The 27,530-nt window shown below is 46.7% G+C and overlaps 1 protein-coding gene across 2 annotated transcripts in view; it reads left to right on the top strand.

Annotated features, from left to right (window-relative positions):
* The window catches only part of si:ch211-169p10.1 (coiled-coil domain-containing protein 120), a 51,365-nt gene extending 28,366 nt beyond the window's left edge, over positions 1–22,999 (top strand). Inside the window, exons 1-11 of one of the 2 annotated variants that reach the window (XM_036534412.1) lie at positions 36–223; positions 14,523–14,677; positions 14,790–14,895; positions 16,380–16,510; positions 17,052–17,168; positions 17,280–17,403; positions 19,116–19,172; positions 20,203–20,359; positions 20,499–20,600; positions 21,136–22,272; positions 22,869–22,999. In XM_036534412.1, the coding sequence (XP_036390305.1) occupies positions 14,630–14,677; positions 14,790–14,895; positions 16,380–16,510; positions 17,052–17,168; positions 17,280–17,403; positions 19,116–19,172; positions 20,203–20,359; positions 20,499–20,600; positions 21,136–22,272; positions 22,869–22,974 (2,085 nt within the window). In that variant the 5' untranslated portion in view covers positions 36–223; positions 14,523–14,629 and the 3' untranslated portion in view covers positions 22,975–22,999. Of the gene's footprint in view, positions 1–35; positions 224–14,522; positions 14,678–14,789; positions 14,896–16,379; positions 16,511–17,051; positions 17,169–17,279; positions 17,404–19,115; positions 19,173–20,202; positions 20,360–20,498; positions 20,601–21,135; positions 22,273–22,868 lie in introns of those variants that run through there. The other variant, XM_036534411.1, reaches the window with a different exon arrangement.
* Positions 23,000–27,530: the final 4,531 nt, after the last annotated feature.

Below are 27,530 nucleotides of genomic sequence, written 5' to 3'. Positions count from 1 at the left end.
TATCACGATCGTTTTATGCAAAACCACTGTTTCCACGCTTCTGGCATGTCCTCCGATGCCTTCTCGGCGGATTGTCAACTTCGATAGGAATACGACTCCGAGGGACTGATGCCTGACTTTGCTTCACTAGCGAGCATACGTTTGCCGTGCTGCGTTCAGTCTCCCCCCTCTCCAGTTGAGTGATGAGGGTCACGGAACGCCGAAGGAAGGGATAAATACTAAGGTGAGTGTTGCTGTCAGTCTGAATGCAAGACTCGTTATATGTTTGTTATTTTTAAATGGGTTGGGTTTTCTTTTAAGAAAGTAAACGTTAACTTTTGTTTTTGTGCCAGCTTTGTGCAAGACATTTATATGAGGCCGACTGTACTAATACTGGTACAGAGTATATTTTTGCTTCTGTTAATTTTTTTCTTGTTCGTCGTTTTTTACACTTTTGACCTAATTGTAGCCATCGTATTTCATTCTACATGCAGTTGAATTATGTGTTGCTGTCGTTTTCTGTGTGAGCGGTTTTGTGAGGGACTGTGTAATTATCATCCTGTTTAGTCATAATTGTCTCGCAAAATGTTTATTTGCGTGGTAGCGGATTTGTGCGATCGTGGGTAGTCAACGCATTTCTTGAAATAGTGTTTCACGTGAGAAAGCAATATTCCGCGCCTCGTATTTTGCACCGTGAAACTTTTCCAAAATTACCCAAAATAAGCCATTTGATAAGGCAGTGGTTGCAAATACTATCATACTCTAAAACATGTAACCTGCAGACCTGTGCTAAGTGTACTGTATACGTTTCTCTGAAATAATATGGCAAGGCAAACCGTATGATTCAAGAATGTAGTCGAAGTTTGCAGCTCAGTACGTTAGGACTGAAGGAAGGTGAGCGTGAGCGTGTGTGTGTGAGAGAGAGACAGGGGGAGAGTTTGTTGGGGGGGGGGGGGGGGGGGTATTTTTTGTAAATATTCGTTTAAACAGCGGGTGTCCACTTAATGTTATGATAGTATTTAAAAAGAACGCCACATAAACTTTGACAGTGCATTGTTTGTGTAGTAAACGGGATGAATCTACTTAGTGTCTTTGAGGATGGGCTTCCACCTCATTCCTACTCTTGAGGTGTCACTGTTCAGTCTTTATTGCATTTTTGTTGGAGCTGAAGGTGAGGGATGGCTATGTTTTCTAGGGGCCTAGAAAGAGATTGTCACTGCAAAAATGTTTGAATTGACAAAAATCAAGAATGATTAGGACAATCTCAGTCAGATTCATCACCTGCAGGAAACCCAGCCCTCAACCTCAACCCTTCCCTTTTCACACCATCTGCAGCTCATTCCCTGGAAAAACTACCAAGGTCTCAGTGAGCTGGAAAGAGGGGTTATCCTCAGAACAGATACTGTCTTACAGAATAATGGATAGCTTCTTCAGAATATTAAAGTGTGTGTCTTTACCTTCGAGCATTGTGCTGTATATGCCCCTCTTTTATTTGCTTTCACCTTACAGGCTGTTGTTTTGTGATTAACTGTAATACCCCTGCGATCAAAGAATAACATTAAGCAGAGCTACTGTGGTCTATTAGCTTTGAAAAAGCAAAAAGGAAAGCTCCCATACCTAGATACTTTACATGAATTCTGTTTTATTTAAATGTTTTGATCAACTAATGTGATAATTGGCAAAATCTTTGGTGAAAAGTATTTGGAATGTCATTGTTCATAATGTTAGTCTTTGTAGCATAAAGTAATGTTTTTGCGACAAGAATGCTTTTCTTTGACTCTGTGTGTGACAGATATACATTTTAACCTACACAGAGTGGTTAACTATCTTGTTTTTTGCTCTATAATTGGTGAATCAATTTTCATTGGTACCATGGCATTACTGTGTATAATAGGCTTTGCAAATGTAACATCACTTCCTGCTGTTCGAGAGCAATGCCCTTTTCATCGGCATAAATGCAGCTGTAGCATTGTTTGTGCACTGCCGGCCAGTCTTTATTGAAAGCGTTGCTTGCGAGGGGTTGTATTGCAAACAGAGTCACCACGGTGTATCAGCAGTCAACAATGACTTCATGGCTGGTGACGGTCATGTTTGCATGGAAATCCAGACAGGGAGGGGGAGGGGCTATTTGTTGACTCCTACTTTTGGAGATACCTTTGTGTGTAAGGTAACTAAGGTGGTCGGGCACCTACCTAGAAACCATACACGGACACTGTCCGTCTGAGCCGGCCCTTGGATATGAATGGTGTGCTAATCAGTTGTCACTTAGTGCCAGACGGTCAAAGGGAGCCATTGAGCTGAGCTGTTATCGGTTTCCTGGAGTCTGATGATGCCGTTATCCCAAGGTACTGTCCTATAGATTGAAACAGGCTTAATGTTTCACCCTTAAAGTGGTGTTGACGAATTTCCAAATCACCCGTGCGTGAAGTGTCACAAAGGGGATGTTGCACAAAAGGCCAGATAAAGCCGTCCAGATGTACTCCCCCAGAGCTTAGCGGGGTTTGCGCTCTTTGCGATTTACTTAGCGGTTTAAAGAGTCCGGTCAGCGCGCTGGTCAAACACCGCTTGTGTTTGTTCTCTCGTTTCCTCTCCTTTCCTTGTGAGTCAGACACAGCTAGCGCGGTGGAGGATAAAGCTTCAGTGTTTGATGGTAAACCCTCTGAACAAGTGTTTGGCAGCGGTGGTCCCCGGCTGAATGTTCCGGGGATTAGGGAGAGTAAAAGGCTGCGATTCAGTCCCTGTCCTTACAGAGTGACCTATAGGAAGCCACCAATTTACAGTGGGATTTTGCGGTAGTTTTCTCCGGCATTTTATCCGCTGGGGTATTTGCTGTGACCCTCTTCTCAGGTCTGGCCGTTTTTTTTTTCTTATGTTGTTTCTGTTGGACTGACTGCAGCTGCTGCTCAGATGGGCCTGCTTCTTTCACACATGTTCCAGCTGTCCTCAGAGGTACCTCGGGGCGGCCCAAAACGACCACATTTACATACATTCAGTGAGGTGGGTTGCAAGGAAGGCTGAACAGTGCTAAATGTAAATGGGCTTAGAGCCGTGAAAACCAGGGTAGTGAAACGGGGACAGAACTCCCTTAGAAAGAAGCAAAGTCAATTCTAATCCTCCAAGCCTTTGGATGACCTCCGCAGAGCTTTTTATTTTTATTTTTTTTGCCACGTTAAAATTGCACATTGAGATTCATGCATGTCTCCCATTTCCACTGGGCCTAGCCCAACCAAACTGCCAGCTGGCTAGGGCCAATAAAAGTGCACCATTGTACTCTTGCAAAACCACCACCTTTGCCAGTGTCTGGCCGTCCTGATGGAAAGGAGGCATTGTAGTGCCCTTCTCTGGCAGGGCGCAGTCATGATGGGGAGCATGTGGTTAGAGAGGAGACAGGGCCTCAGGGTAGGTTGTCTGACACTGTCTCAGGGAAAGGCTTCTGGACGGCCATAGCAGCAAATGTCTCATTGTGTGGGTGAAGTAACAGAGTAGGATGGGGTGAAAAAGTGAAGATGGAAGAAGTTAAGATGTCTGTGTCTCAGCACTCTGGTATTGTATTGCAGGCAATGCGGTACCTGTTCCTGGGGCTTCTCTTAATTCTTAAAATTACTAAATTATTAAATTATATTAAATTATCTGGCTTAAGTAATATTAAAGATAATTAAAATGGATGCAAAAATATAACATTGTTCAGGGGATCTGTTTATGTACTACTGTACAATTCAGTACAACTGCAAAACCAGTTTACCCACGGGTACCAATAAAGTAAACTGAACTGAATTCAATCACTGGAGCTTGGGACAGACAGTAGTCTGAACATGTTGGCTGTGTACCCATGCAGAACAGATGATGTGGAGAAAAAATGGAGTGGAGTATGGTGTTGCGCCTGTGCATATTAAGACCGCTGAATGAAGGGTAGCCCCCTGTCTCTGAATATGTAAGAGTGGCAGAACCCTGTGCCATGGGAGGCATTCAAAAAATGGTACACGCTCTCAGCAACTGGGGTTAGGCATGCACACATGCTGGCATGTTTAAAAACAAGCTCACATTTTTACAACCTTACGATAAGGTCTGCTTTTAACAAGCACCGGAACGATGTGAGAGTACTGCACTGAACTGAATAAAATGATTAAAAAAAAAATAGAAAATCGACATGCCTCCCATTTGTGAACCAGCTGTCATGACCTGAAAAAAAAAACATTAAAGTGAACAGACTTTGAAGTTGGCAGACACTCTTGTGATAGAGAGGCTTAAAATGCATAGGAATAAATTACCATCATAATTTTACAGAAGACACCCAGCGGTCTATATGCATGTATCTCTTGATGACACATTTTCTGAAAGAATTATGGCTGTTTCCATATATGTGGCGGTTGCCACGAGCTTCTGTTAAAGATTTCCTCTTTTTTTTTTTTTTTTTTAGCCTTCAGTCTGGGGTTGTCGGCTTAGATATAAAATCATTTGAATTACCCAGCGACAGAATTTAGATTTTTAAACCGAATGGAAGTAATTGTGAGTTGGAATGAGCACAGGCCACAGTGTGTGAATAGCTGAAGTGAACTGTAGAAGGAACAGAAGGCGTTTGATGACATCATAATGCTCGTGCTGCGCATTCACGCTGACGGTGACTGCGGTGTTGCAGAAGGGCATGTTGCTGTCTGCGGATGCGTCTGCGAATGTGTTTGAGTGGGAGAGTGTCCGGCAGGGGGGACGCGGGGGGTCGCGGAGGTCATGACAGTGGCAGCTGTGTATACGGGACCGGTGCGGCTGACACTCCGGGTGCGTCACTAGAGACTCGCCTGTCCGCACCTGCAGTGGCCCGCATCGGCCCCTAATCCCCCCCCCCGCCCCCGATCAGCTGCTCCTTGCGGCGTGTCCGTGGAACGTGACAAACTGCAACCATTGGGCCTGGGGAGGGGGCACAGCTAACCAAGCATGAGGTCAAAAATCAAAATGAGCTCAACGTTCAAAATCGACATGTGCAGTTTCTAATACGAGCGCACACATTTCAGGCATTCGGAGGGACTGAACCCGCAGTGGAATGTATGCATGCTAATATTTGTAGACGTTATCGAAAAATGTGTGAGAATACCTACATCAAATGTTACTCAGGAGAAAGGTTTCGTTTTCCCTGCTATGCCTCTGGCTCCTCCCTGGTGTGGTTTTGGTGCAGATTGAGTAATATGAATGTGTAATTGCAGCAGTACTGCTGAGGTCTGCAGCTTTCATGTGTGCAGGGGCTCTGGCCGTAGCTGTCTGTGATTTCCTGTGTAAGTGCCCATTGGCCTCTCTGTGGGTAGGGTAGCCAGGTGGTTTATTGGCCAGCAAGTCCTCTCTCTGGTAGGCCAAAACTAGCTGGTGCCCCAGCAAAGCCAGATCCAGAACATGCTTTTCCATCTCTCTGGTGCACCAAACTCATGGCCAAAACTGGGCTTGGCATGGTCTCAATCAGTGTCTGGGATACAAAACCTTTTGCAATACTTCATACAATGTGTTTGATCAGCCCCAGTTTTGGAAACCCAGTAGACACTGCTGGCATCAGTAGTTTTCATATCAGTATAAAAATCAGCATATTGGTCACTGGCTTGAAAGCTTAGACGATCATCAACAGACCTGTTTCCTTGGGGTTGTAATATGTAGAATAGGACATGTTACTAGCTTCCATGTCAGTAGGATAAGCTTTGCTTGATGTGTAGAGTGCATGCATTTGCTGTGTTTACTCAGTCAATAGCAGCTAAATTAAAACACAAACATGGCATGAAATTACACGTATGGACATGAAGCAGAGTGTAAAAAATGCAGCTTTTTGTCCATCAGAGCCATATGTGGACTAGAGGTATGACATATATCAGCTACAGCGGTTGTGTGTTGTTCTCATGGGCCACATTCAAAGTATCTGGCCTGTACAGTGTCAGCTTGTGGCCGTTCAAGTTCAAGTTCAACTTTTATTGTCATGTGTATTAAAAATACAATGAAATACATGTGCTCTGACTCTCTCTTCAGAGGGGTTGTTTATGTGTGTGTGTGTGTGTGTGTGTGTGTGTGTGTGTGTTTTTTTTTTTGTTGAATTTTCCGTAGGTATTGCTGACCTCAGATTCATTTTGGCAGCGTCAGGGGTCAGCTGCACTCCACTCCCTCCATCCCACCCTCCCCTGTACCCAGCCATGCCAGCTGTTATTACAACATGACAAGGAAGTGCTTGTGAATTAAAAAGAAAAAAACATATGCGTGTGACGTGCAAGCTAGCTTGAAAACACAGGAAACCTGGAAACTGCAGGAACCAAAGTGACTACGCCACTGCTTGTCTGCATCTTATTCTGTGCATTTGTGGAGGTGTCCTGTTTTCTCCTGCTGCCAGTAACAAAAGTCTAATGAAGTTGACAGAGATGAAATTACGTGTGAATAGCAGTAGTGTTATTCAGTAATAAGTTAATTTGAGTTGTGTTGGGTCTACTTGTGGGAGGAAATCACAGGCTTCATGTTAGACACCAACAGGTTAATGAAGGTTTCAGGTTTCCCTGACCACTTGAGAGCGCGCACCGCCCCTGCGCACTGCTCAGCTGCAGTGAATGGCTCTAGTCAGGTTCAGACCTGTAACTCTTCACACCTTTACAATAGCTGTGTAAATGGGCACTTCTGTCTTTGCAAAGGCTGATGGCTGAGAAGATCTGTGCATTCCCGCACAGCGGCGTGCTTTATGCATCACAATACAATGCAGGAAGGGTAAAAGTAAAAATCGATGACAAATTTTATATACTCTACCTTTGCTCCTTTTTGCAGTGTGTCTTGAGGTAACGCACTGAAACAAAAGGCCAGGACCTCTCTTGCTGTGCTGTGTGTTTATGGTAGGCGTGTCCCATGGTGAGCCATTGAAAGTATTCTGATTCCTCATTCCATGATGTCACAATAAACACACTGGCTTTGGCTCGGCCTGTGGCTGACCGTTCCGCGTATCCTGTAAGAGAGAAAACTGGAAGAGATAGACTGTAGCCTCTGAGGAGCTGCACGTTGAGGGCATGTAAAGGGGGGGGGGGGGGGAACCCATCCGAAGCTGAAGCGGAGCTGAATCTGGGCTTGCGTAAACATGCCACTGTTTATTTGCCGAATTCACGGGGCAGGGCAATGGCCTGTTCTTGTAGTTGCCGGAAACATTTCCGGGGTCAGCTGTAGGGTTCCGAAAAGGTGAGAGAACTCGGGCTGGCGTTCTGAAGGGCAGCAGTTGGCTGTGGGTGAGGTTTATCTGCTGAGTGGGTCTGATCAATTGTTTATTTTGGAGCAATCATCACTGCGCTTTTGCTGGTCTCGCTTTCATGGACGCCCAGGTAAAAGGGATGGTTGAATGCAAAATGACAACCTCCGCCAGCAACGTTTGCAAATGAAAAACAATGTGAAAGCCGCCCACTGGAGTCCCTTTGTGTTTGGGGAGGGGGAGGGGACCATTGTGCCGTTCCTAGGGTGTCGAGTGTGTGTTTAAATATTTAACAGTATCGACTGTCCTTGTTGCTCTCTCTTTACTTAGTTGAAAAGTGTATGAGCGGTTGTTGGCAGATTAAGGGGGAGAGGGTAAGTGTACACCCAGAATCTGTGAATCCTGCTCGGCTGCAGTACCCCATCCGCATGAGATATAATATTTGTTATGTGTGACATTACATCTGTGTTAATTAAACATGGGCTGTAACTGACTACCATACAGTACTTTTAATTCATTTGATTTACTTTTGAGTACATGGACTGGGAGTTCAATGATGCTATATTTGAAAGCAGTTAGTGATCGATCCACCTTTTGGTTTCAGTGTCAACTGTACACCAGCTTGTCTGTGTGAGAAATGATTCTCTTCTTATCAAACTTTGGACTTGAATGGTCACCTGTTTGGAAAACCCCCCTGGGCAAAAAAGAACCCCTCCTGACCCTCACATGTCTCTTTCAAAATGCAGTATAGTTCTCACAGTTATAGATATCATGCAAATTTGTGAATCAAAATGATAAACAGAAGATACAGACACAGCAGACGTTGATGGCTGAATACAGAAAAAGGCATTTGCTTTTTGTTTTGATATTTTTGGGTGAGGATCAGAGATGGCAGACCAGTTGGGGTGTAGTCACTGCAGCCTACTCAAAATGCAGCTGATGCAACCGCTCCAGCCGAAGACCAAAGGAGCTGACCAGTTGCAATTCCCGGCGCTGCCCTTTGTCTCGGCATTGCCAGAGCACGTGGGTGGAGGCATGGGCAACATTTTGTCTGCGTGCAGCCGAATGCGATTTGACTTTGAGTGAGGATGAGCGTTTTTTTATGTGGCGTGTGCTGCTAGCGAAAGTTAACAGTGCTCAGAAAGACTGCAGAATTTGGGAGGAGGAGGAGGAGGGGGGGGGGTGGTCTTTTCCTCCTGTTCCTCAGCTCCCCAGCTCTGACTGGGTAGCCCACGGCCTTTGAATATTCAAATGGGCTCCGATTTGCATCCATGTGATGCGGGCTGCGTTGGGGCTGCGCGGGGGCCGCCTGCGCTCGCCGCACTGCTCATGTTTAAATCAGCGCATTTTCCCCGCGTGTGTGTGTGTCTCTCTCTCTCTCTGCCGCCTCTGATGTGCCTCTCCCATCTCTCTGTCTCTCCATCTCTATCTCCCAACATCTCTCTCTCTGCACTGTTGCCCTCATTCTCCCCTTACCTCCTTCCCCGTCTCCCTCTGTCTCTTAGTCAGTATCTTTTGATCTTTTTTTTTTCCCCTCCCGCACTCTCTCTATCCTGTCTTTGCTCTGCCAGTCTGCTTCTCATTAGTCCTTCCCCTGTCTGCCTGCTTTATTTTTCATTTCTTTCCTTATCCCTCTTTCTTCCCACTTTATTTCCCCCCCCCACCTCCCCGTCTCTGGCGTCACCTGGTTCTCTGGAGTTCTTTTCTTCCCCTGCTCAAGTCCGACCGCAATTATTTTACCTGAATGAGTGCACAGTGGGTTTTTTCCACATGTTGCACCCAGTCTGGAGTTAAAACAAGGCCATAAAGCCACCCAGGACTCAGCCGATGGCAGGAGGTCTGTCTGGGGGCTGTACTTATTCCCACACGTGTACTCCGGAGCAAAGGCGGGAGAGGATGAATTATGGCCCCCTTTTCGCTGTGTGAGCCAGAGTTGCCCCAGAATACCCAGCATGCTTTGCACTTTGTGTGTTGGTCTGTTGGGCTGGGAGGACGCGGTGTTCTGTCTGAGAATGCCTTTCTTGTGTGTTGTGTGTGTGTGTGTGTGTGTAGCGGGGCTGGTGGTAGCGCTTTGTCTCTCCACATGCCTCCAGACAGAGGAGGGGAGGCTTCTGGGAGCATGTGCCCACCAGATGTGCAGGTAGTTTCGGCTGCCACACCGGGGGGGGGGCTGCTCACACACTAACCGGGAGCTGCCAGACAGAGGCCTTCTTGGGTGTTGTTTGTTCCACTTTGACATGACTTTGGCTTGGTGCTCATGGAGGGAGCTGTTGGAAAAGGTTTTAAAATATATAGAATCAAGTTTATAAACTGCTGAGTTCTGACACATTGTTCCTATTGGTCAAATTGTGTTCCAGTCATGACAATATTCCTAGTATGTACCGTGTGTAAATGGAATTTTCATATGTAGTTTTATAATCATTGCTCGTTAAAAAATTATGACAGGCTGGCCAGCATCTGTGTGACACCCAGCCTTATAATTATAAAATTACAAAAGAAAGGGTTTGCATTTATGATACATTGTTAAAGCAGTCTTGTTTTGCATTATAATAACGATACTCCATAGTGCAGCTCTTGCAAAGTTAATGAAAAACTGTGCACAGTTTTTAGCTTGTCTGTGTGGGTTGCTCAACGTGTACGCAATGTCCTCTGAAGCATTCTGTGTAGCGTTTGTAATTGTTGCTCTGGCTGTATTATAACATGGTTAGCTGTGCTTTGAAGATGTCATAGAGTGGGAGCGTGCCAGTGAATTCATTCTCAGCTGTCCTGCCCTGTGGCACTGCCCCCCCGCCCCCTGCTCTGCCCCTCTCCTCAAACCTTCGCTGGGCACCATCTGTTCCCACCTGTTCCCCTCCGGCCCCCCTCCGCAGGGATCTCTGCTCGTCTGATCTCTGCTGGAGGATTCTGGGTGAGCAAGCCCTCTGCACAACAGCCTTTCATTTAACTTCAGCTTTCATTTACATTTGTACCTCAGCATTATGAACTGTGTGAAATCTCTCCGCGCGGCTATATGGCTGAAGGAGTATCTGTCGGCCGGTTGATAAAGATTTGTAGGATCACAGTAATAAATCCCCACAAAAGAGCGTGCAGTTTTCTTCAGTGATGAGGCATGCTCGACCCCTCTGCTCTGCACTACCACTGGAATACTCTGTGCTAAAGCCTTGGTCTCTTGCTAGTCAGTGGAGGTGGACTGGAGTGGTTAGCTAGGGGAGGGTGGGGAGGCGGTGTCCTGATGACTAGTCTTCCTGTGGCAGGTCCAGTGAGGAAAGACTCAGTGCTGGCTCACCCTGCCCTTTTCCTTCTCTGTGTTTCACCTCTGGGTCCTTCACTACCAGCACTGGGGCCCATTCACAGGAGTGAATGGAGAAGTGTAAAGCCGTAGAGACTACTTCCCTCCTGAAGAGGTGTGTTGGCCTTCAGAACAGGGCTATCGTTTAGGGGAAAAGGTCTCTGTTTTTAATACATCTCATGTCCTGGATCCCCTCCCTCCGGCCTGTGACCCTGGCATGGAGAGCACCAGACGAACAGCTGCAAGCTTTAAGACGGTACGGGCGTGGCCGTTTCTGTCTTGGGTCTCACTTTTTTCCATCCAAAGTGTCCTTCTCAGTAGCAAACGGAAAATGTCTCAGGCCTGCTGCTAGGCCCAGTCTGAAAGAGGAAGTGTTTTGATCTTGGACTCCCATCTGTTCTTGTACAAATGACGAAGAATCAGTTCTCAGATGAGGGCAACTCCGGAAGATGTTGTTGTTTCCACACGGGTACATTCGGTTAACAGTTGTTGCCAGTGGTAATAAACAACATATTTTTCTTCAATAAGAAGCTAAGTGTTTAGTACAGCAACAATTAAGCACATTGGTCTGTTAGCAGTGAAGAAATTACTGCCAGTTTATTATTTGTATGTTTGAAAAAAAGCCCATAACACCAGCATGTCATCACTGTCATTAGTGACCTTCGGTGTGAAAACAAAAAGACTGGAAGAGTCAAGGCACAAAAGTGTTACAACCAAAAAGAGGAAGCTTGCACATCCTCAGCGGTGTTTGTGTGTTTACTATGCATTATTTTAAACAAGTGCTTTAGGAGCTGGGAGTGTGTGACCTTGCCCTCTCTGTCTTCATATTGATTACATGTCTGTCCATGTTTCGCCCACTTGGGGTATGTGTTTTTGGGTTTTTTTTTTTTAGCAAGTGTTTTTTTTTTTACTTGAAATGTTTCTTGTCTCCTTAAAATAGCCTTAAAATTTCAGTGTGTAGTGTGTTTTCAGAGTGTAGTCCTGGGATTGGAGCCGGTCCAGAAGCATGATCCGTAATCACGGTTTCCTCTGCTTTCACGCGGAGGTGAGCAATGAAGTGATAAACGCTATTGTCTGTGAGCCTCTGCACTCGCCGGGTCCGCGCTGATCTCCCTGCTGTGGCCTGGCCCTGGACCAGACCCACACGCTCTCTGCTTTCGAACCGTGGGCTGGGCGCAGGTGGACGGGGGCCCGGCGTTTCTGTGCAGGTGTGAAGGGCACCGCGGTTTGGAAGGGTAGTCGCGGTCGGGCCTTCTGCAGGCCCGCAGGAACTTGGCACGGGAGGCGGAGAGCTGGCGGCGGCCGTCAGTCATTAGAACGAGACGCGTCGTGGCACAGGAGCAGAGGTGCGAGGCCAGAGAGTCACAGTGTCACTGTCACTCTGCCCTACTGTACGCTGGCTGCCTCTCTCAGCCAGGGGGGCTGACCGCCGGGCCCAGAGTATGTTTCTTTTTGTTTTTTGTTTTTTTTCTCCTTCTTTCCATTCATTTTCGCTGCAGTGCAAGAAACCTGGCGGTTTGAGGTGAGCAGCCATGTGGAAGTGCAGCTGGTCTGACAGGGCCTCGTTAGCGAGGGATTAATTACTGGAGACGCAGTGTGTCTGTCAGCCCCCCCCCCCCCCCCCTCCCCCCTTCCTCCCCTCCTCCCCTCCTCATGGGATCAGCCGGGTCAGGTTGGGTCCAGGAGAGACAGAGAAAACTGCTGACTCGCCGCTTTTTGTTTGTGTAAGAATGGAAGTTTGGGAAAGGAATTTTCCCAGGAGGGACTGGGCTGGAAAGCACCGGTCCGATCTGACAGGAGGGCCCGCGTCAGGCGCCCCGGCTTAGGATCGCTCATCGGGGGGAAACGCGGAGAGGGGCGGGACCGGCTCTTGGAGCGAGTTCCTTTTAGAAAGGGGGGGAGGCGCAGGGACTGACACGGCGCAAATAAAGACGCCAGAGCGCCAGCGAGGTTCCCAGGGAGAGAGAGACCATTTGTCCTGCATTTCCCATTTGGTTTTTCTGACAGATGCTCGGAGGCCCAGCTGGGCCAGGCTCCAGCTCCCTGGAGAAGTGCCTTCTGTTTTCCGCAGGCCCTTGTGTCCTTGTTTCACTTCACGGTGTGTCGGGATGGTGAATATTCAACTCGAGAAACAGTGTAGCAATTCCTACTCAGGCCACAACAAAATCAAAATACGTATTTTCCTGGCCACTGCGTCTTACAGGACAGCAGTTTGGCGTAGTGGTAAAGAGCAGAGCTTGTAACCAAAAGGTTGCTGGTTTGATTCCCCACTGGGGCACTGTTGTTGTACCCTTGGGAAAGCTACTCAACCTACAATTTTCTAAGTAAATATCCCGCTGTGTAAATAGATAAAATTGGAACCTGTGTAAGTCGCTGTGGATAAGCGTGTCTGATGAATGACAGTAATGTAATGTAATGGTCTGCATCCTGCATGAGTAGACATGACACTCTGTTTGCTTTACCTAGCGAGAGCTTTCTAGCCTCTGGAGCAGCCAGTGAGCTTTATACTATCAGCAACATGATGGCAATATAAGGTTTCAGTTGGCTGAAGTGCTTAAAACAACGCACTGATCTTACCTGTTAGCTCTACAAAGCTAGACGTTTGTTTGTGCTGTGCTCTCTCTCTCTCTCTCTGTTGTTCAGGCTTCTTTCCCCTCTTGATGTCTCTGCCAGCCTGTCTGACAGGTAAAGGTAATACAACCCACAGTATAAATTGCTGTCCACCTGGTGTCCTTATTCATTATTAAGTGCTTTGTTCTCACCTGAGTGAGCGTGTGTGTGTGTGTGTGTGTGTGTGTGTGTGTGTGTGTGTGGGGGGTGCTCTTTAACGTCAGCAGCGCTCCTGTTTCTCTGCTGAGGTAACCTGTTGTGTGTAGCTTCAGCGCTGTGGCGTGTTATCACAGGGAGAGAGCGGTTTCCAAACCTGCACCCTCTCTCCAGATACTGACGAGGTCTGACTGATCCACCAAACCGCACGCTCACAAATTGAAAAGATAATGATTGTTTGCTCCGAGCCAGTTTGACCATGAATAATTAAACGGTTCTGCAAGATTGTCATTTAGCGCAAAAGCCAGAAAACAAAAATAGAACCAAGGTTTTAGCAGTGTGGTTTGCTGGAAGAGGGGAGATGTTTTCCTCTCAATTATATAAGTCCTTAACACATGGGTAAAAGAGGGCCTGCTCCATTGTTTAGACCCGTGAGTGTCAGCCAGCAAAAAACAAGTGTGCGGTGGAGTGTTGGAGTTTGTTATTCATGTCATGATTATGTCTCTCAGCGTAGTTGTTTATGGTTTTCGGTCTGAGCCTCCCATTTCTGTTTCCCTCTGCAACTTCCTTCCCCATGAGCCACTTCCTCTCCCCAAACTTCACATCCTGTTCCCAGACCTGTCCTGAACATCCCTGCGCTAGGCTGGGGGAAGGTGGTGCAGCGCACAAGTGACTCAAGAACAACTCAGAACAGTGTGAACCAGGCTCTGGCTCTGGTTCTGAGCAGGGTGAAACCAGAGTTCAGGGCTGCCATCTTTTTTTTTTAATCTCACCTGAATGTTTCTGATATTTACTGCTCATGAAACCAGACGTTGCAGGTTTTTTGGGCGGTGTGACTCCAGGCAGAGTATGAAATCCAGACTGCCCGAGTGAAATCAGGGAGGAGTTATTCGGTGTGACTCATCTGATCACAGTCTGATCCCACAGTCTTATTTAATCACATGAACGTTTGATCCTCTCAAGACTTGCACTTTTGTAACTTGGGCTTCCTCACACATTGCAGTGGGTTTTTCCAACATCTTAGTGTACTACTCTGTGCTTGTATCTACAAATGCTGGGGATGTCACTTGAGTAAGACCATCCGTCAACAAAATAACTAATAGTAGAAATGGGTGATTATAATGCCTGGAGGTTACCTTTACTCTGATGTTTTTATTCTTTTCTGCTGTTGCATCACTGCTGTAAACACTGAGGAAAAATATGAAATTGCCATCTCTTCACTTCAGCACGATGCTGTAAAATTCCCTCAGTGTGATCCACCATGCTTCAGTGGGAGGAGTTTCTGACTGCGTTCTGCTGTTCCAGGGCACTGCGTCAGAAGAGTCTTGAGCAGCAGCACAGTGGCTCCCCCCTCAGGCCCTCGGGGTCACTGCACCTTTGTGGAAGAGGGGCCGGTTGGCAGGAAGCACTGAATGGCCACAAGCCCAAACCACTGTGGCACTTATGACTACAACTGCAAGGTGAAACGCCATGCACTCTCCACCCCTGTGAATGTCTTTTTTTTTCCCTTTCTTTAAGTGTGACGTTCAAACTTGTCTTAGCTTGCTGAAATCCTGCCCTCTCCTCCTCTAGGTGAGTGTTCGATTGGCAGGAAGCGCAAGCAGCAGGACCAACAGGGAGTCACATGACATGGAGGTCAAAGGGCCCACAATCACTGCCATGGGCCTGGGGGCTCCAGGTGAGAGGCCACCATGTGCATTGATGAAACATGAGACTGAATCAAAACACTGTTATCTCTAGGGACTGTTGGGTCTATGTGTGTGTGGGTGTGTGTGTGTGTGTGTTTTAGTTTTGCCTTCAGTGCCATATGTTTGTACATGTGTGTATGTGTGTGTGTTTGTGTACCATGGCCCTTTAACGGTGACACTGACATTACCACCTAGGCTGACAAAAAAGGGATTACACACCCTCCTCTCAGATCCATCTGGTATTTTGGCACAGCTCGGTCTGAGGGGGGGCTGTGGAGTGTGGAAGCAGTGAGGCCATCCTTGAGGCTGTGTTTATAATGTGTCCTTTCCTACTGATGTGGCCAGAGAGAAAATCTTGGAATATTGTTACATTTTTTTCACTGTATGTTTTTTGAAGTGCATTCCTGAAAATGCAGGCAGCAGTGTGGCATAGTGGTAAGAAGCAGGGCTTGTAATCAAAAAGGTAGCTGGTTAGATTCCACCTTGCGGCACTATTGTACTTTTGGGCATGGTACCTACCCAGGAATTGCCTCCAGCTGTAGAAATGGATAAAATTAGAACCTATATAAGTCGCTCTGAATAAGAGCATCTGCTAAATGACAAGAATGAAATGTTATGCAAATATTATTCTTTTTCCACTGGTGCATCTGGTACTCTCTAATTTTAAACATTTGTCTGTAGCTAAATGTATTGTTTTAAACTGAAATTTTATTTTCACGTGATTTTCCCCTATGGTGATGTTATGCCTAAATGTACAGTGTTACGCTTCAGCCGGTTAAACCATTTCAGTGCCATTGTGCTGTTGAGCTCGAGCTGTTAAGCTTGTGGGGTCCTAAACCACAAACAGCACTCCAAACCCCAGCTGCGTGTGGATCTGTGGCACTGTTACAGGCCCATGTGTGAAGGGGAACTGTTGAGGCTGTGCTGAAGTACAGCTCTCCATTGTGGAGTACCATCCACCCTCTAATGCTCTCAGTCCTGTGCTGCAGTGCCATATGGATAACTGATTTAGGACTTATTGCTTTTGTAGTCGATTAGAAAAAGGTGCAGAACTGCTTGATAAGGGTACAGAGTTTGTACATTAGTTGGTGTCTTCATGTTGGGGGATACTATTCAGCGTCTATTTATGAAAAATATCTGTGTATGACATTCTATTTTTAAATTGGAGAGAAACATGGAAAATTTATAAAACTTAATAATTTTATTTCAGTCTACCAGTTACCTAAGACTAATGTAGTTGTTGTGTTTATGTGTGTGTGCGTGTGTATGTGTGTACACCTGTGCGTGTGTGTGCGTGTGTGTGTGTGTGTGTGTGTGTGTGTATGGTTGTTTGTGTGTGTGTGCGCGTGTGTGTGTGTGTTTGTGTGTGGGTGTGTGTATGCCTGTGCGTGCGTGTGCGTGTGTGTGTGTGTATGGTTGTTTGTATATGTGTGTGCGTGCGTGCGTGTGTGTGTGTGTGTATGTGTGTGAGCAGATCTGCAGGGCGGGCAGAGCAGCAAGGCGCGGGCGGAGCGGCTGTCAGAGCTGCAGGAGCGCAGGAGGAGCCTGCAGACGCTGCTGAATGCCCGGCTGGGGGAGCTGAGGAGAGTCTGCCTGCTGGAAGCGGTGAGCATCGCCCCGCGTTAGCCGCGACACCCGCCCCGGGCGGCTGGAGCCTCACACCGGCCCCCCGCACCAGGGCGCCCTGGCAGGTGCCCGGAGATGCCCCAGGCACCGCCCTCTGGGTCTGGCTCTTCTCTCCTGTGAAATACCCCCCTGAGCTCCTGACGCATGCTGGCAGTCAAGCTGGCATTCGCTGTAGAGTTTTAATGTGCTGAAATATGCAGAGAGGAAAAGGCTTGTGGCTTTTATTTATTTATTTATTTTTTTTGGAGAATACCTGCCAGCTGATGCATTAAGCCTTTAATGCACAGGTGTGGTGTTTACAGATTCAGTCCACATCACCAACCCTCTGTTTTTCTTCTCAGACATCTGCATGCACATACCTGTGTCCTTTTGTGAGTTTGACTTCCCATTTACCCAGAATGTGGAAGCTTGCTACAGTGAAAATAAGACTATAACTAAAAGTCAGGTTTATGTGTGCGTCTGTGACATGCTAACCTGAACTGAATGCAGGTTGAACTCATGTTCTTCTGTGTCTTTGCAGGAATTGACAGGAGAGCTTCCCAAAGAGTTTCCCTTAGAGACAGGAGAAAGACCCCCCCAAGTACGGCGCAGAGGTGGATTGGCCCACCATGGTTCCAAGCACTCTAGTAAGGGAGAGGTGAGTCGAATGTACTACAAATCATCAGGGTGGAGGGGAGGATAAGTTGTGAGTATATGAACTGCATGATTTACTCAGTCAGAAGTGATACTATGGATCTGTGTACTGTAGGAGGAGGAAGCTTGTCAGAGGAAACAGAAAAAAGCTCTCTTCAGTGGCGCCCTCCGCAGGCAGACTGACTCAGAGCAGCACCCTCCTCATGGCAAGAGGACAGTTCACCGCGGTTGCCACACAGGTAACGCCGCACTGTGCAGAAGGACACATTACATTATTGCATTACTGTCATTTAGCAGACGCTCTTATCCAGAGCAACTTACATAGGTTACAGTTTTTACATGTTATCCATTTATACAGTTAGACATTAAAGTCCCGGTCACATTATAAAGTGATTCGCTTGTCGCCTATCACTTTGTAGCTGACAGTTGGTCGCTAGTGGACATTGCAGGCTCTGGTTGTCTAGGTATCCCTTTTGTATATTTCCCACCCCAAATGTTTCTGAAACAAGCAGAAGCTGGCTAGTTCTTCAAGACCATAAATATATCGCTAGTGTATGCATATGGACAGAGCTACGCTTCAACAGTGACAATTCACCCATGTTTAATTTTTTAGTTCACAGATAGTACAGTTATAGATCAGATAGACAGTAAAGATCAAAGCCATAGTGGTAGGAACCAAAGTTGTGGACGTTGTGTCCTTGTGGTAAACGTTTGGGGAACTCAGCGTTGGCGTCATCTGTCTGTCAACGGTATTCTTCGCTCCCGTTGGTAGTCACCTAAATTGCTTTGTCTCTTCCTGTGTGTACGGGGCTTTACTGAGGCAATTGTAGGTTAAGCACCTTCAGCAAGGGTACAGCAGCAGTGCCCTAGCAGGGAATCTACCCAGCAACCAGAGAACCACTACTCAACTCATCACTGAACAAAATTATGTCACACATTGCAACTAACTATCCAGTGAACATCGCTATTAAACAGAGACCACCCAGCTTTGATCCTTGGCAGGAGTGGTTGGTCTTTGGTCATTGGTCACTTCAGGGATTGATTGGGCAGTCCCAACACACAGCATATATGCATGTATATGCATGCATGTATGTATATAAAAGCCATACCAGGTCTTACCAGGACCCAAAAGGCAGCTTTGACTTGGTACACTGCTGGCGCACTGTTGTCTTGTTCCTCTGGATAAGGTACCTATGTGAGTTGTTTTGGATAAGAGCATCTTATCCAGCTAAATGACAATAATGTAACGTACTGTACACCAACCTGGTTGTAAGAAGTGGAAGGACTGAAGCTGCTGGGTGTGGGGAATGGTACGCCCACACCAGCTGTGCCAAGTAGGGTGAGAGTGCAGGCAGCCAGCTGGGCAGCTGGGAAGGGTGGGGGTGCAGCCTGGGGGGGCTCAGATGGGTCAGCTTTTCACAGGTAGGAGGTGATTGGACCGTGGGAGTAAGAGCAAGTGTGTGCGAGTGAGTGAGAAAGGCAGTGTGTGTGTGTGTGTGTGTGTGTGTGTGTGTGTCTCTCTCTCTCTCTGTGAGCGAGTGAGAGTGTGTGTGAGTGAAGGGGAGAGAGTGTGTGTGTGTGTGATAGCGACTCTGTGTGCCATGATGTTATTCTTGCCAAGGCTGGTGTGTTTGTGCTGGGGTTGCGAAGTTCAGGAGGAAAAGCGGTTCCTCCACACCCCCCTGGAAAATCCAGCCCCTTCCAGAAACAGGACGCTGTGAAAGCGCCGGACAGGAACTGCAGAGCAAAGGGCCCCTTCCTGTCATTATTCCTGAGGTGACGGAGCTCGGAGAGGAGCTGAGAGGAAAAGCTGTCCTGGAGACGCGATGACAGCCAGGGAACAATCCGGCAAACTGCAGCCCTCAGACACGCTGCAGTGTGTGTGTGTGTGTATCTGAGCTGCCTCTGCCAAACAGAGATGTAAGGTGTGTGTGTGTTTGTGTTTCCTCAGATGACACCGTGAAGTCAGAGAGCAGCTCCATGTCCGACTCCACAGGCCAGGACAATGGTGAGTGCAGGGAACTGTGGCTACTCATTATGCAGCAGATTCACATGGCTGACAGCTGGATGATCATATAAAAAAATGTATTTTTTATTTTTCACAGAGAAATTAACATCAGCTGAACATAACCATGCAATAACTGGCCAGTAACAGAATGAGATGTTTTTGTGAATGGAGGGTTTGTGAACTGTCACCACCATTCAGATAGGAGCGATAACATGTTATTAATATCACTGAAGCCTTTGAGACAGACCTCTACTTTAGCTGGTACAGCTTGCATTGTTTATAGAGTCAGTTCAGAGTAAATTAACATCAGTCCACCACGGCATGGTCTGTTTAATACTTAATATTATTTCCATGCCATTTTGTTGAATTTTGAGCCCATACAGGGAAAGAATTTGCTTTTAAGTTTGAAGAATGACAACAATTGGACAATTTGAATTGGACAACATTTGTCAGTGGGTTTAGATTCCTCTGAACTTAGATGATTAAATAAAGTTTTTCTCACTCAGAGCTGAAAGGGTTTTTGTGATAGTGCTGATTTCCATAAATGACTTGTATCCATCGATGACCTCATCACTTCCTCCTTCAGTAAACCTTTCACCCTATTTGTGACTCATTCCATTGTTTACCTCGCATTACACCTAAATGGCCTAAAGCCAACATACTCCAGAAATTTGCAGTATACTGGTAAGTTTATTTCAGCATATGATGACCCATCAATGTGTCATACGCTTTTACAGGCTAACATCTCTATGACCAACAACAGAGAATGCAATAAGTTGTCCTACTGTCACATTCCTTTACTGTCAAATTGGAGATCAAAAAAACTCTTTAGATAGACCTGTGTGTCTAGCAAAATGTGGCTGAATTGTCTTTGGTCCATCTTTCCTGATTGAGCTGTACAGCACAGTGCTCAGAGTGTCCCTGCGATTATGTCTGCACAAGCGAACGAGCCGGCTGTGTCAAAACAAACCCGTTCGTGATAAAGCAAACATTGAGTCAGTGTGCGCCCCTCTCCCCCTCTCCTGCGCAGACGAGTCGTCCCCCGGCCCCGCCCCGGACGGCCTGTCCCCCTCCAGGCCCCGGCTGGCCCCGGGGAGCCCCGACAGCCGGATCTGCCGCAAGCTGTCCCCCGTGGAGATCTACTACGAGATGAGGACGCGTCGCAACTCCATGGCCAGCTCAGCCAGGTAGGGTGGGTGTGCGGCTCGGGGTGCCGCTGTGTTACCTGCAGTGTCAGAGCGCAGGATTTAACGCACCTCTCTCCCCCTGTTCGCGCAGTGTCAGAGCGCAGGGTTTAACGCACCTCTCTCCCCCCTCTCCCCGCAGCCCGAGTCGCTCTCTCCCCCGCAGCGTCTCTAATGTGGAGGGCAGGAGCGTCCCTGCTACCCCTCTCCTGTCTCGAACCGTCCCCACCAGCGTCCACATCAGGTGAGCCCCCTGCTGAGCTCCGCCCCCCTCTGCAAATGGCCGCTTGGCGGCTCAGGGGAAGCAGCTGGGTTTGTAATGAGGACACGTCAGATACAGGGTGATAATGCAGCCCAGGCTTCCTCAGAGGAAGGGCCTGGATGGGCTAAATTTAACCGGCAGCGACACGCGGTAATAGGATTCACCGGCGCTCAGATTCTGTGAGATTGGATTTTCCCATCCAATATGCCGGGCCTTTGATATGGCGGTATGTGTCGTGCGCAGATTGATCATTTGTAAATTAGAATTTGCGTGATGTAGAGGCATGACTAAGAAGAAGCACGACAAAGCTCATACTGTGCCTTTTCAACCTTGCCATTTTATTAAGAGTGATTTTTTTTCCACAATCTCGTATGGTTAACCCACTGTTGGCTCGGTGCTATTATAAGGGAATATTGTTTGAAAACAAATTAATTTAAAACTCTGAAATGGCTGTGAACTGAAAGGTTAAGGGTTAAGGGACTCTGCTTTTAGCATCTTACCTTTCTCCCTCCCTCAGGTCAGAGGTATCAGGTGGAAAGCACTGGTCAGACAGCCCTGATGTACCACAGGTGGTACCGCTGCAGTCTCAGGAGGGGTCCTCCTCGGGGTCCTTTGAGCGGGGAGGCTGCCCTTACAGCGCCCGAACTCGCCGTAGCAACAGTTCGGAGGCCCTCCTGGACAGGACCGTCTTCCCGGAGGAGGCGGGGCCGAGGACGGGCATGCCATCGAGGGGGGGGCCGTACAAGAGCTCAGAGGCACTGACGGAGGGCAGGCTGAGGCAGGTGCACCGAGGCAGCCCGGAGAGGCACCTGAACGGCCACGCCGACCAGGGCAGGATGCGCTCGTCCGTGGGGGGCCGGGGCGGGGGCGGGGGTGGCTACAACGAGATCCTCATGGACTACATCTGGGGGAAGCAGCAGAAGATGCAGGTCCAGCAGCAGCAGCAGCAGCAGCAGCAGCAGCAGCAGCAGCAGCAGCAGCAGCACCGGCACCAGGCTGGCGGCGGCGGCGGGGGCGTCAGAGGCTGGCCGGACGGGTCCTGCGCCCCTGTCCCCAGCTCCGTCGCCTCCCCCCACTTCAACGGCTTTCCCCCAGCCCAGACGGCCCACTTCGCGCCGGGGCCCCCGCCCTACAGCCCACTGCTGCTCCGCGGCAAACCGGGCGAGCCGCGCCGGGTCAAGGTGACCCGCACCAAGTCCTGCGGGCCCTTCATCCCCCTGCAGCAGCACCAACAGGAGGCCATCCTGCTGTCCACCTACTCCGAGGCCCCGCACCCCGCCCCCGGCTCCGCCGGCTCCTCCACCGCCGCCCTGTACTCCTATCAGCTGGAGCAGCCGGGCCCCGGCCCCGCCCCTGCCCGCAGGCCCGCCCCCTTCCCTGCTGGCACCCCCGAGGACTCCACCCGCAGCCTGCACAAGGCCCTGGCTCTGGAGGGCCTGAGGGACTGGTACCTGCGGAACACCCTGGGCCACACCGCCGCCTCCGCCGCCACGGCCGGCAAGGTGCAGGACGCGGCACTGCCCCGCCGCCGAACGCCCCCCTCCATGCACAGTTCCCACCCCTCCGCCCACCAGCCCCCGCCCTTCCAGCCTGAGCCTGGATACAGCCAGCTGCCCCAGTCTGCCACTTTCCACGGGCACCCTCTGCAGGGCAGGTGGGTACCTCCTGTGTGTGTGTGTGTGCGTGCCTATGCATGTGTATGCATGTACATGTACATGCGTGTGCATGGTTGTGTTCACATACGTGCGCCTCACGGGAATCAGACAGGCTCTCTCTCTAGGGCTGACTCAGAAGAGAAGTCAACACGCTCTCTGTGTAAATTCAATATTTATTTGTTTTGGTGATGATATAGCGTACATCACTGCCTCCAGTGTGTGAAACACAGTCTCAGACAGATGGCGTGCTGCTCTCAGACTGTTTCAGACAACATGACAAAGCAGTCGGATTATGATACTGGAGATTCTGGAGAACTAAGCAAAAACATGGAGGTATTTATATTAGCAAGCAGATTTGCTGTTAGCAGCTTAATTCAGAGTCATTCAGAATAAAACCCTGCTGTACTTTGACATATGATGCCTATTGTTATTCTTTACCGGTTAGTAACTGGTGAACACCTACAGAAACTGCTACAGATTAGTCAATGATGGTTTTGAAGGCTGATTACAGTTGTTATTTTTCCGTTAGGGCTGTTACATGCAGCAGTCAGGGTTGTGTACTTGTGTGTTGATTTGCTGTGTCTGACTCTTGCAGGTCATTGGAATTGTCCCTGTACCAGGAGCCCTTCCCTTCACAGATGCAGGATTTAACACTGAAAGAGCCCAGTACTGACATACCCGCTCCTGGAACACTGGTCTGACCCATGTACACACACACACACACACACACACACACACCTGTACAGGACACATGAATACATGCACATGCTGATACTAACAATTGACAATGACAGACATGCGCACAAAAAAGACAGACAGACAGACACACACACACACACACGCACACACAAAAAGGTCACACGCCCACACAGCCATAGTTTTGATGGAGGGACACACAGACAGACATGGATGCAAGCGAAGTTGTACATGAACATTACCAACACACAGAAGATGACAGAAACGTTCCTTTGTCCTGTTTCTGCCCTGGATACAGAGGTAGACAAAGAATACACGTGGCAAAGGAAGAATGACACAAGAGGCAGAAGGTGAAAGGTCTGCTGGGTGTTTCTCTGAACCATCACTCTGACTGAGCAAAACTGATGTGGCGGAGCGAAACCAGACTTGACCGCACAGACGCTCTGACATGCTCTCTGGCTTCTTGTCGTCTTGATCATCATCTACAGAAACCCAAGAACCCTTCTCGCTTTCTCTCTCTCTCTCACTCGCTCACCCGCTCATTCCCCTGCTGCCTGCACAAGCGTGTGGAAATGTTCTGTTTGGGGAAACGTAGCACATGAATCCTGGGTCCTCCAACAGGGACAACACAATGAAACTGAAGGAAAAGCCAGCTGTGTCTTGCACATTTGTCCTTGTACTGTAAACACATGTGTTCTGTGCCCGTATAACAACAGATATATTTATGGAGATCATCAGCAGTAATAGGGCGTGTGTACTTACAGATGCATAAAAAGAGTATAACCATGCTTGCCTTCATATCGCATTCCAGTGGTTGCAAAAATGCATTGGCACATGTCCACATTAACCAGAAGGTCCTCACCTCCTCTGAAGGATCTCACTCATTGCTTCTTATTCAGAGCATTTTCATAATGCTGGTCTTTGAAAGAGGAAAAAGCTGTATTTTCTTTTAACCTTGTTAATAGTCCTGAGAAATCTCATCATTTTTAGCATACTAGTTCTGTACTAGTATGGTGAACCAATTTTTGCTGGCATGAAGGTAGATACTGGATTTCTTGTTTTAATTGGGGCTGCTAAATTTAATCTTCAAGGTCAATAATCAATCAGATATCCATGCATGGTATTGTAACATTTCTGAAAGCATCCTTTGGTGTCTTTTTAGTGTATTCAGTGTCTTCTTTCCAGGCTAAATAGACAATTTAACATGCAAGGACAGTAATTTCTAAAATTATTCAAAACCTTGAAAGTAAATTAAGATGGTCAGATATGTAAAAAAGGAAGTAATAGCCACGCTCAAAAAAAAATCACACACTTCATATCTCAAGAAAGTCAAAGAAAGTAACATAATCATAACTCCATTTATGTGCAAGTTTTAACAAGAAAGAAACAGATCTAAAAATGAACGCTGTTCCAAAGACACCTCTGAGATTATTTTAGTTACACATTATTAATAAAAAATGAACACATTGCTGCTTTCAGGTGAATTAATCAGGAGAAGGGTTGTTGATGTAAGACACAAGCAGAGCATCATTATTCAGCAAAGGTCCTACAGTGGAAGGATAAATCAGAAACATAACAGGTTAATGTCAGAAACTGATAACAAAACTATGCTCATTTGACTTACTTTAGCGAATCCCAACAGTAAGATTAAGGTGCACATATTACTATGCTGAATATTTATGCTGCTGTCTGAGCTAATTTTGATTGATAGAATAGTTAATTGTCTATGGTCTAAATCATGGAAGGGTATAATGGATGAATCTCAAGTTCTCTGGTGTTTTAGTATTAATACTTAAGTATTTTTATACTTTATGTATTGTAGCCCTAAAACACTTACCAGTATTATGAAAAGATATTTGCTGCATCACTGTGTGCTGTATCTAAATCTTATTTAATTTATTCTGATTATTCAACTCAACATTAAATGCAACTAATCCAGGAAAGTTTCTAAACATCTTAAACACACATCTGCATGTTGTCATAGTATGGCATGATGATAAAGTCGGCTCTTGAGTTTCAGGACAGAGACAGACAGAAGGGACACGGGCTGTGAACTTGTGAACTCTCACTTGTGCTCTTCATTTGGGGGGGGGGGGGGGGGTGCGGTAAGGGTAGGGGTACAACCTGTCAGACCTCAGAGCAGGGCGAGCTGCCTATAGAAGCATAAGCAGGCCTTATGTCAGATCAGTAAGCAAATGAACACTAAAACATGTAGCGTATCGTCAGGTTCTTCCTCATACATCTCCTTTCGCTGTCATTTTCACACCACTCTTACCAGTGCAAACTATTTTGAGTAAGCGTGTTAAGCAATGATGAAACCCCTAACAGCCACAGAGTTGACAACATGCCATTTCAGACACCTCTCAGTGCAGTGCCAGTGGTTAGGATATTGATCGTGATTTTGCTTTCAGGTGGCTTTTGCCATGCTACAGTGCACTGCATGACTTCTGTTTGGTATTACAGCTTTCCTGGCTTCCGAGGGTGCATTTCGTCCATTCTGAAAATAACTTCAAATGATACAAAGTCTTTAAGGAAAATGTATTGACAGTCAAGATATAAAGTACTTGAGCTGTTTTCCCAGGGATTGCCATGACAGTCAAGCAGCATATGTTAAGATTAACTGAGTGAATCATTTAAAGTATCAGTATCAAGCACCAAAGCTCTTTCATACTGTCATAGTCTGTGAAAAGCTGTATGTGCGGTACACTTGTGGCTTAAAGCACAATTCAGGGCTGTCTGCATGACATTGTTTTCATTATCTTAACTTCGCCATCAGTAAAAATCATGTTAAATATGAACTGCTCTACGTTTCAGGTTTTACTTAGGAAATCTGCTTTCTTGTGACTAAAGTCTGGAGATGAAGGCAAACTTAGTGTTTCTAACCAAACAAGAGGAGAGTGATGGCGGAATTCATTTCAGATGCTGAGAGCACAATTCAGTTACATTGTGTTCACCTGACTCAATTACAACCCATTGACCACTAGGGGGAGAGCCAGCCTTGTGAGTGGATGAATTATCTTAACTCAGATCACAGCGATAAATGGAAGATTGCGACCAAAGTGGATTCTGAGGGGGGATTCCTGAACTGGCAGCCAACTGCATGCGTTTGAAGTCTCATATGTTGCTTTCTTTAACAATGTTATTGTCGCAATTGTAAATTATTCTCACTGCTTTCAACAGACTTTATGTAAGAATATTTATTTCTTGTTTCTTGGTTTTCTAATCCAGCAAAATTATTCCGTCTGTCTGATGACAGAGGGAATAACAAATTAGTACAACATTTGTTGTACTCTGGTCGTTTGATATGAATCGCCTTTTATGTTTGCTCAATGCACTGTGTATAGATTTATGATCATTTTGCTATCTGTCAAATCATACAATGTGTAAACACATGTTGCTGTACGAAAAATGTTTCCACATGCATATGACATTCTCTATGCAGGAAGGTATGTTTATAGTGAACCACTCAATGTGACAGAGCAGTAGCAGGCTGTTGCCAGTATTATGTAACAACATGACACACTGATTACTTAAACAGGGCACAGTTTAAAAACCAGTTTCAGCGATTTGGTGTTATATACACAATTAATTTGCTTGTTTGCATTGACTTCTGTAGCTAAGAGAGGTGCGTAAAATGACCAATCAGATCACTACTTCCTGTTTTACAAAGACAGGGCAGACTGAAATTGAGCTCCCAAATGGGGTCTGAAAGTATGTGGTGGTTATGAAGTTAGGTCCTGTCTGAAGGAAGTTTTCTCTCTCAGGTTAGATGATGTGCTAACATTTCTCATTTCTGCTTTTTCAGAGTTTGATTAACTGTATTTTCCCAGTGCATTTAACTGGCTGCTCAGTGTCTCTTCCTAGTATTCACTGCTATAACCATGTGTGTGTACAGCATTAACAAATCAATATCAACTTCTGTTGATGTATGATTATGACTCAAATCAGAAGTGAAAATGGAGATTCATAAAGTCAGCATTTTTTTGAGCAGCAGTGTCTTCCCTGGGATTTGAACCCATGACCCTCAGTTGTAGAGACTGCTGCTGTAACCACTACAGAAATGTTGTGCTTTCAGATTACTGATATTGCACCTTAATTTAAACACATTAGTAGAGGCCCTTACTGAAACACTTTGTTTTGGTTGTAATATACAGACTTGGCTGTAATATACGGAGTTGGTTTTTCTTATTTTTCAAGTCACAGGGTAAGATGGAATATCAGTTTGAACCACTACAAAAGTACATTATATTACTATCAGGCGATGTTAGTGTGCAGTTACATTACTTTAAAAATGTATAGTTTTAAATGATTAAAATTTTGTATGGTTTTTTCTTTAAATGTCATCACAATTTGTGACGTGCTTCCAGCTGGTAAAACCGGAAATTGACCAAACGGCTGTGCAAAGGGAGTCTTAACTGTGTTTTCCAATGACATGTTGATATTTGTAAGTAAATATAAATAATGAAAATAAATTAGAACTGCGTCAACTCTGAATAATTCTATATATTATATATATTATATGTATGTAAGGAGTACATTTTGTATACTGTTGCAGTGACAA

Source organism: Megalops cyprinoides, chromosome 7 (assembly GCF_013368585.1).
Source record: "Megalops cyprinoides isolate fMegCyp1 chromosome 7, fMegCyp1.pri, whole genome shotgun sequence".
In the NCBI taxonomy this organism is placed as follows: Eukaryota; Metazoa; Chordata; class Actinopteri; order Elopiformes; family Megalopidae; genus Megalops; species Megalops cyprinoides.
This window is presented reverse-complemented; position numbering and strand designations above follow the sequence as displayed.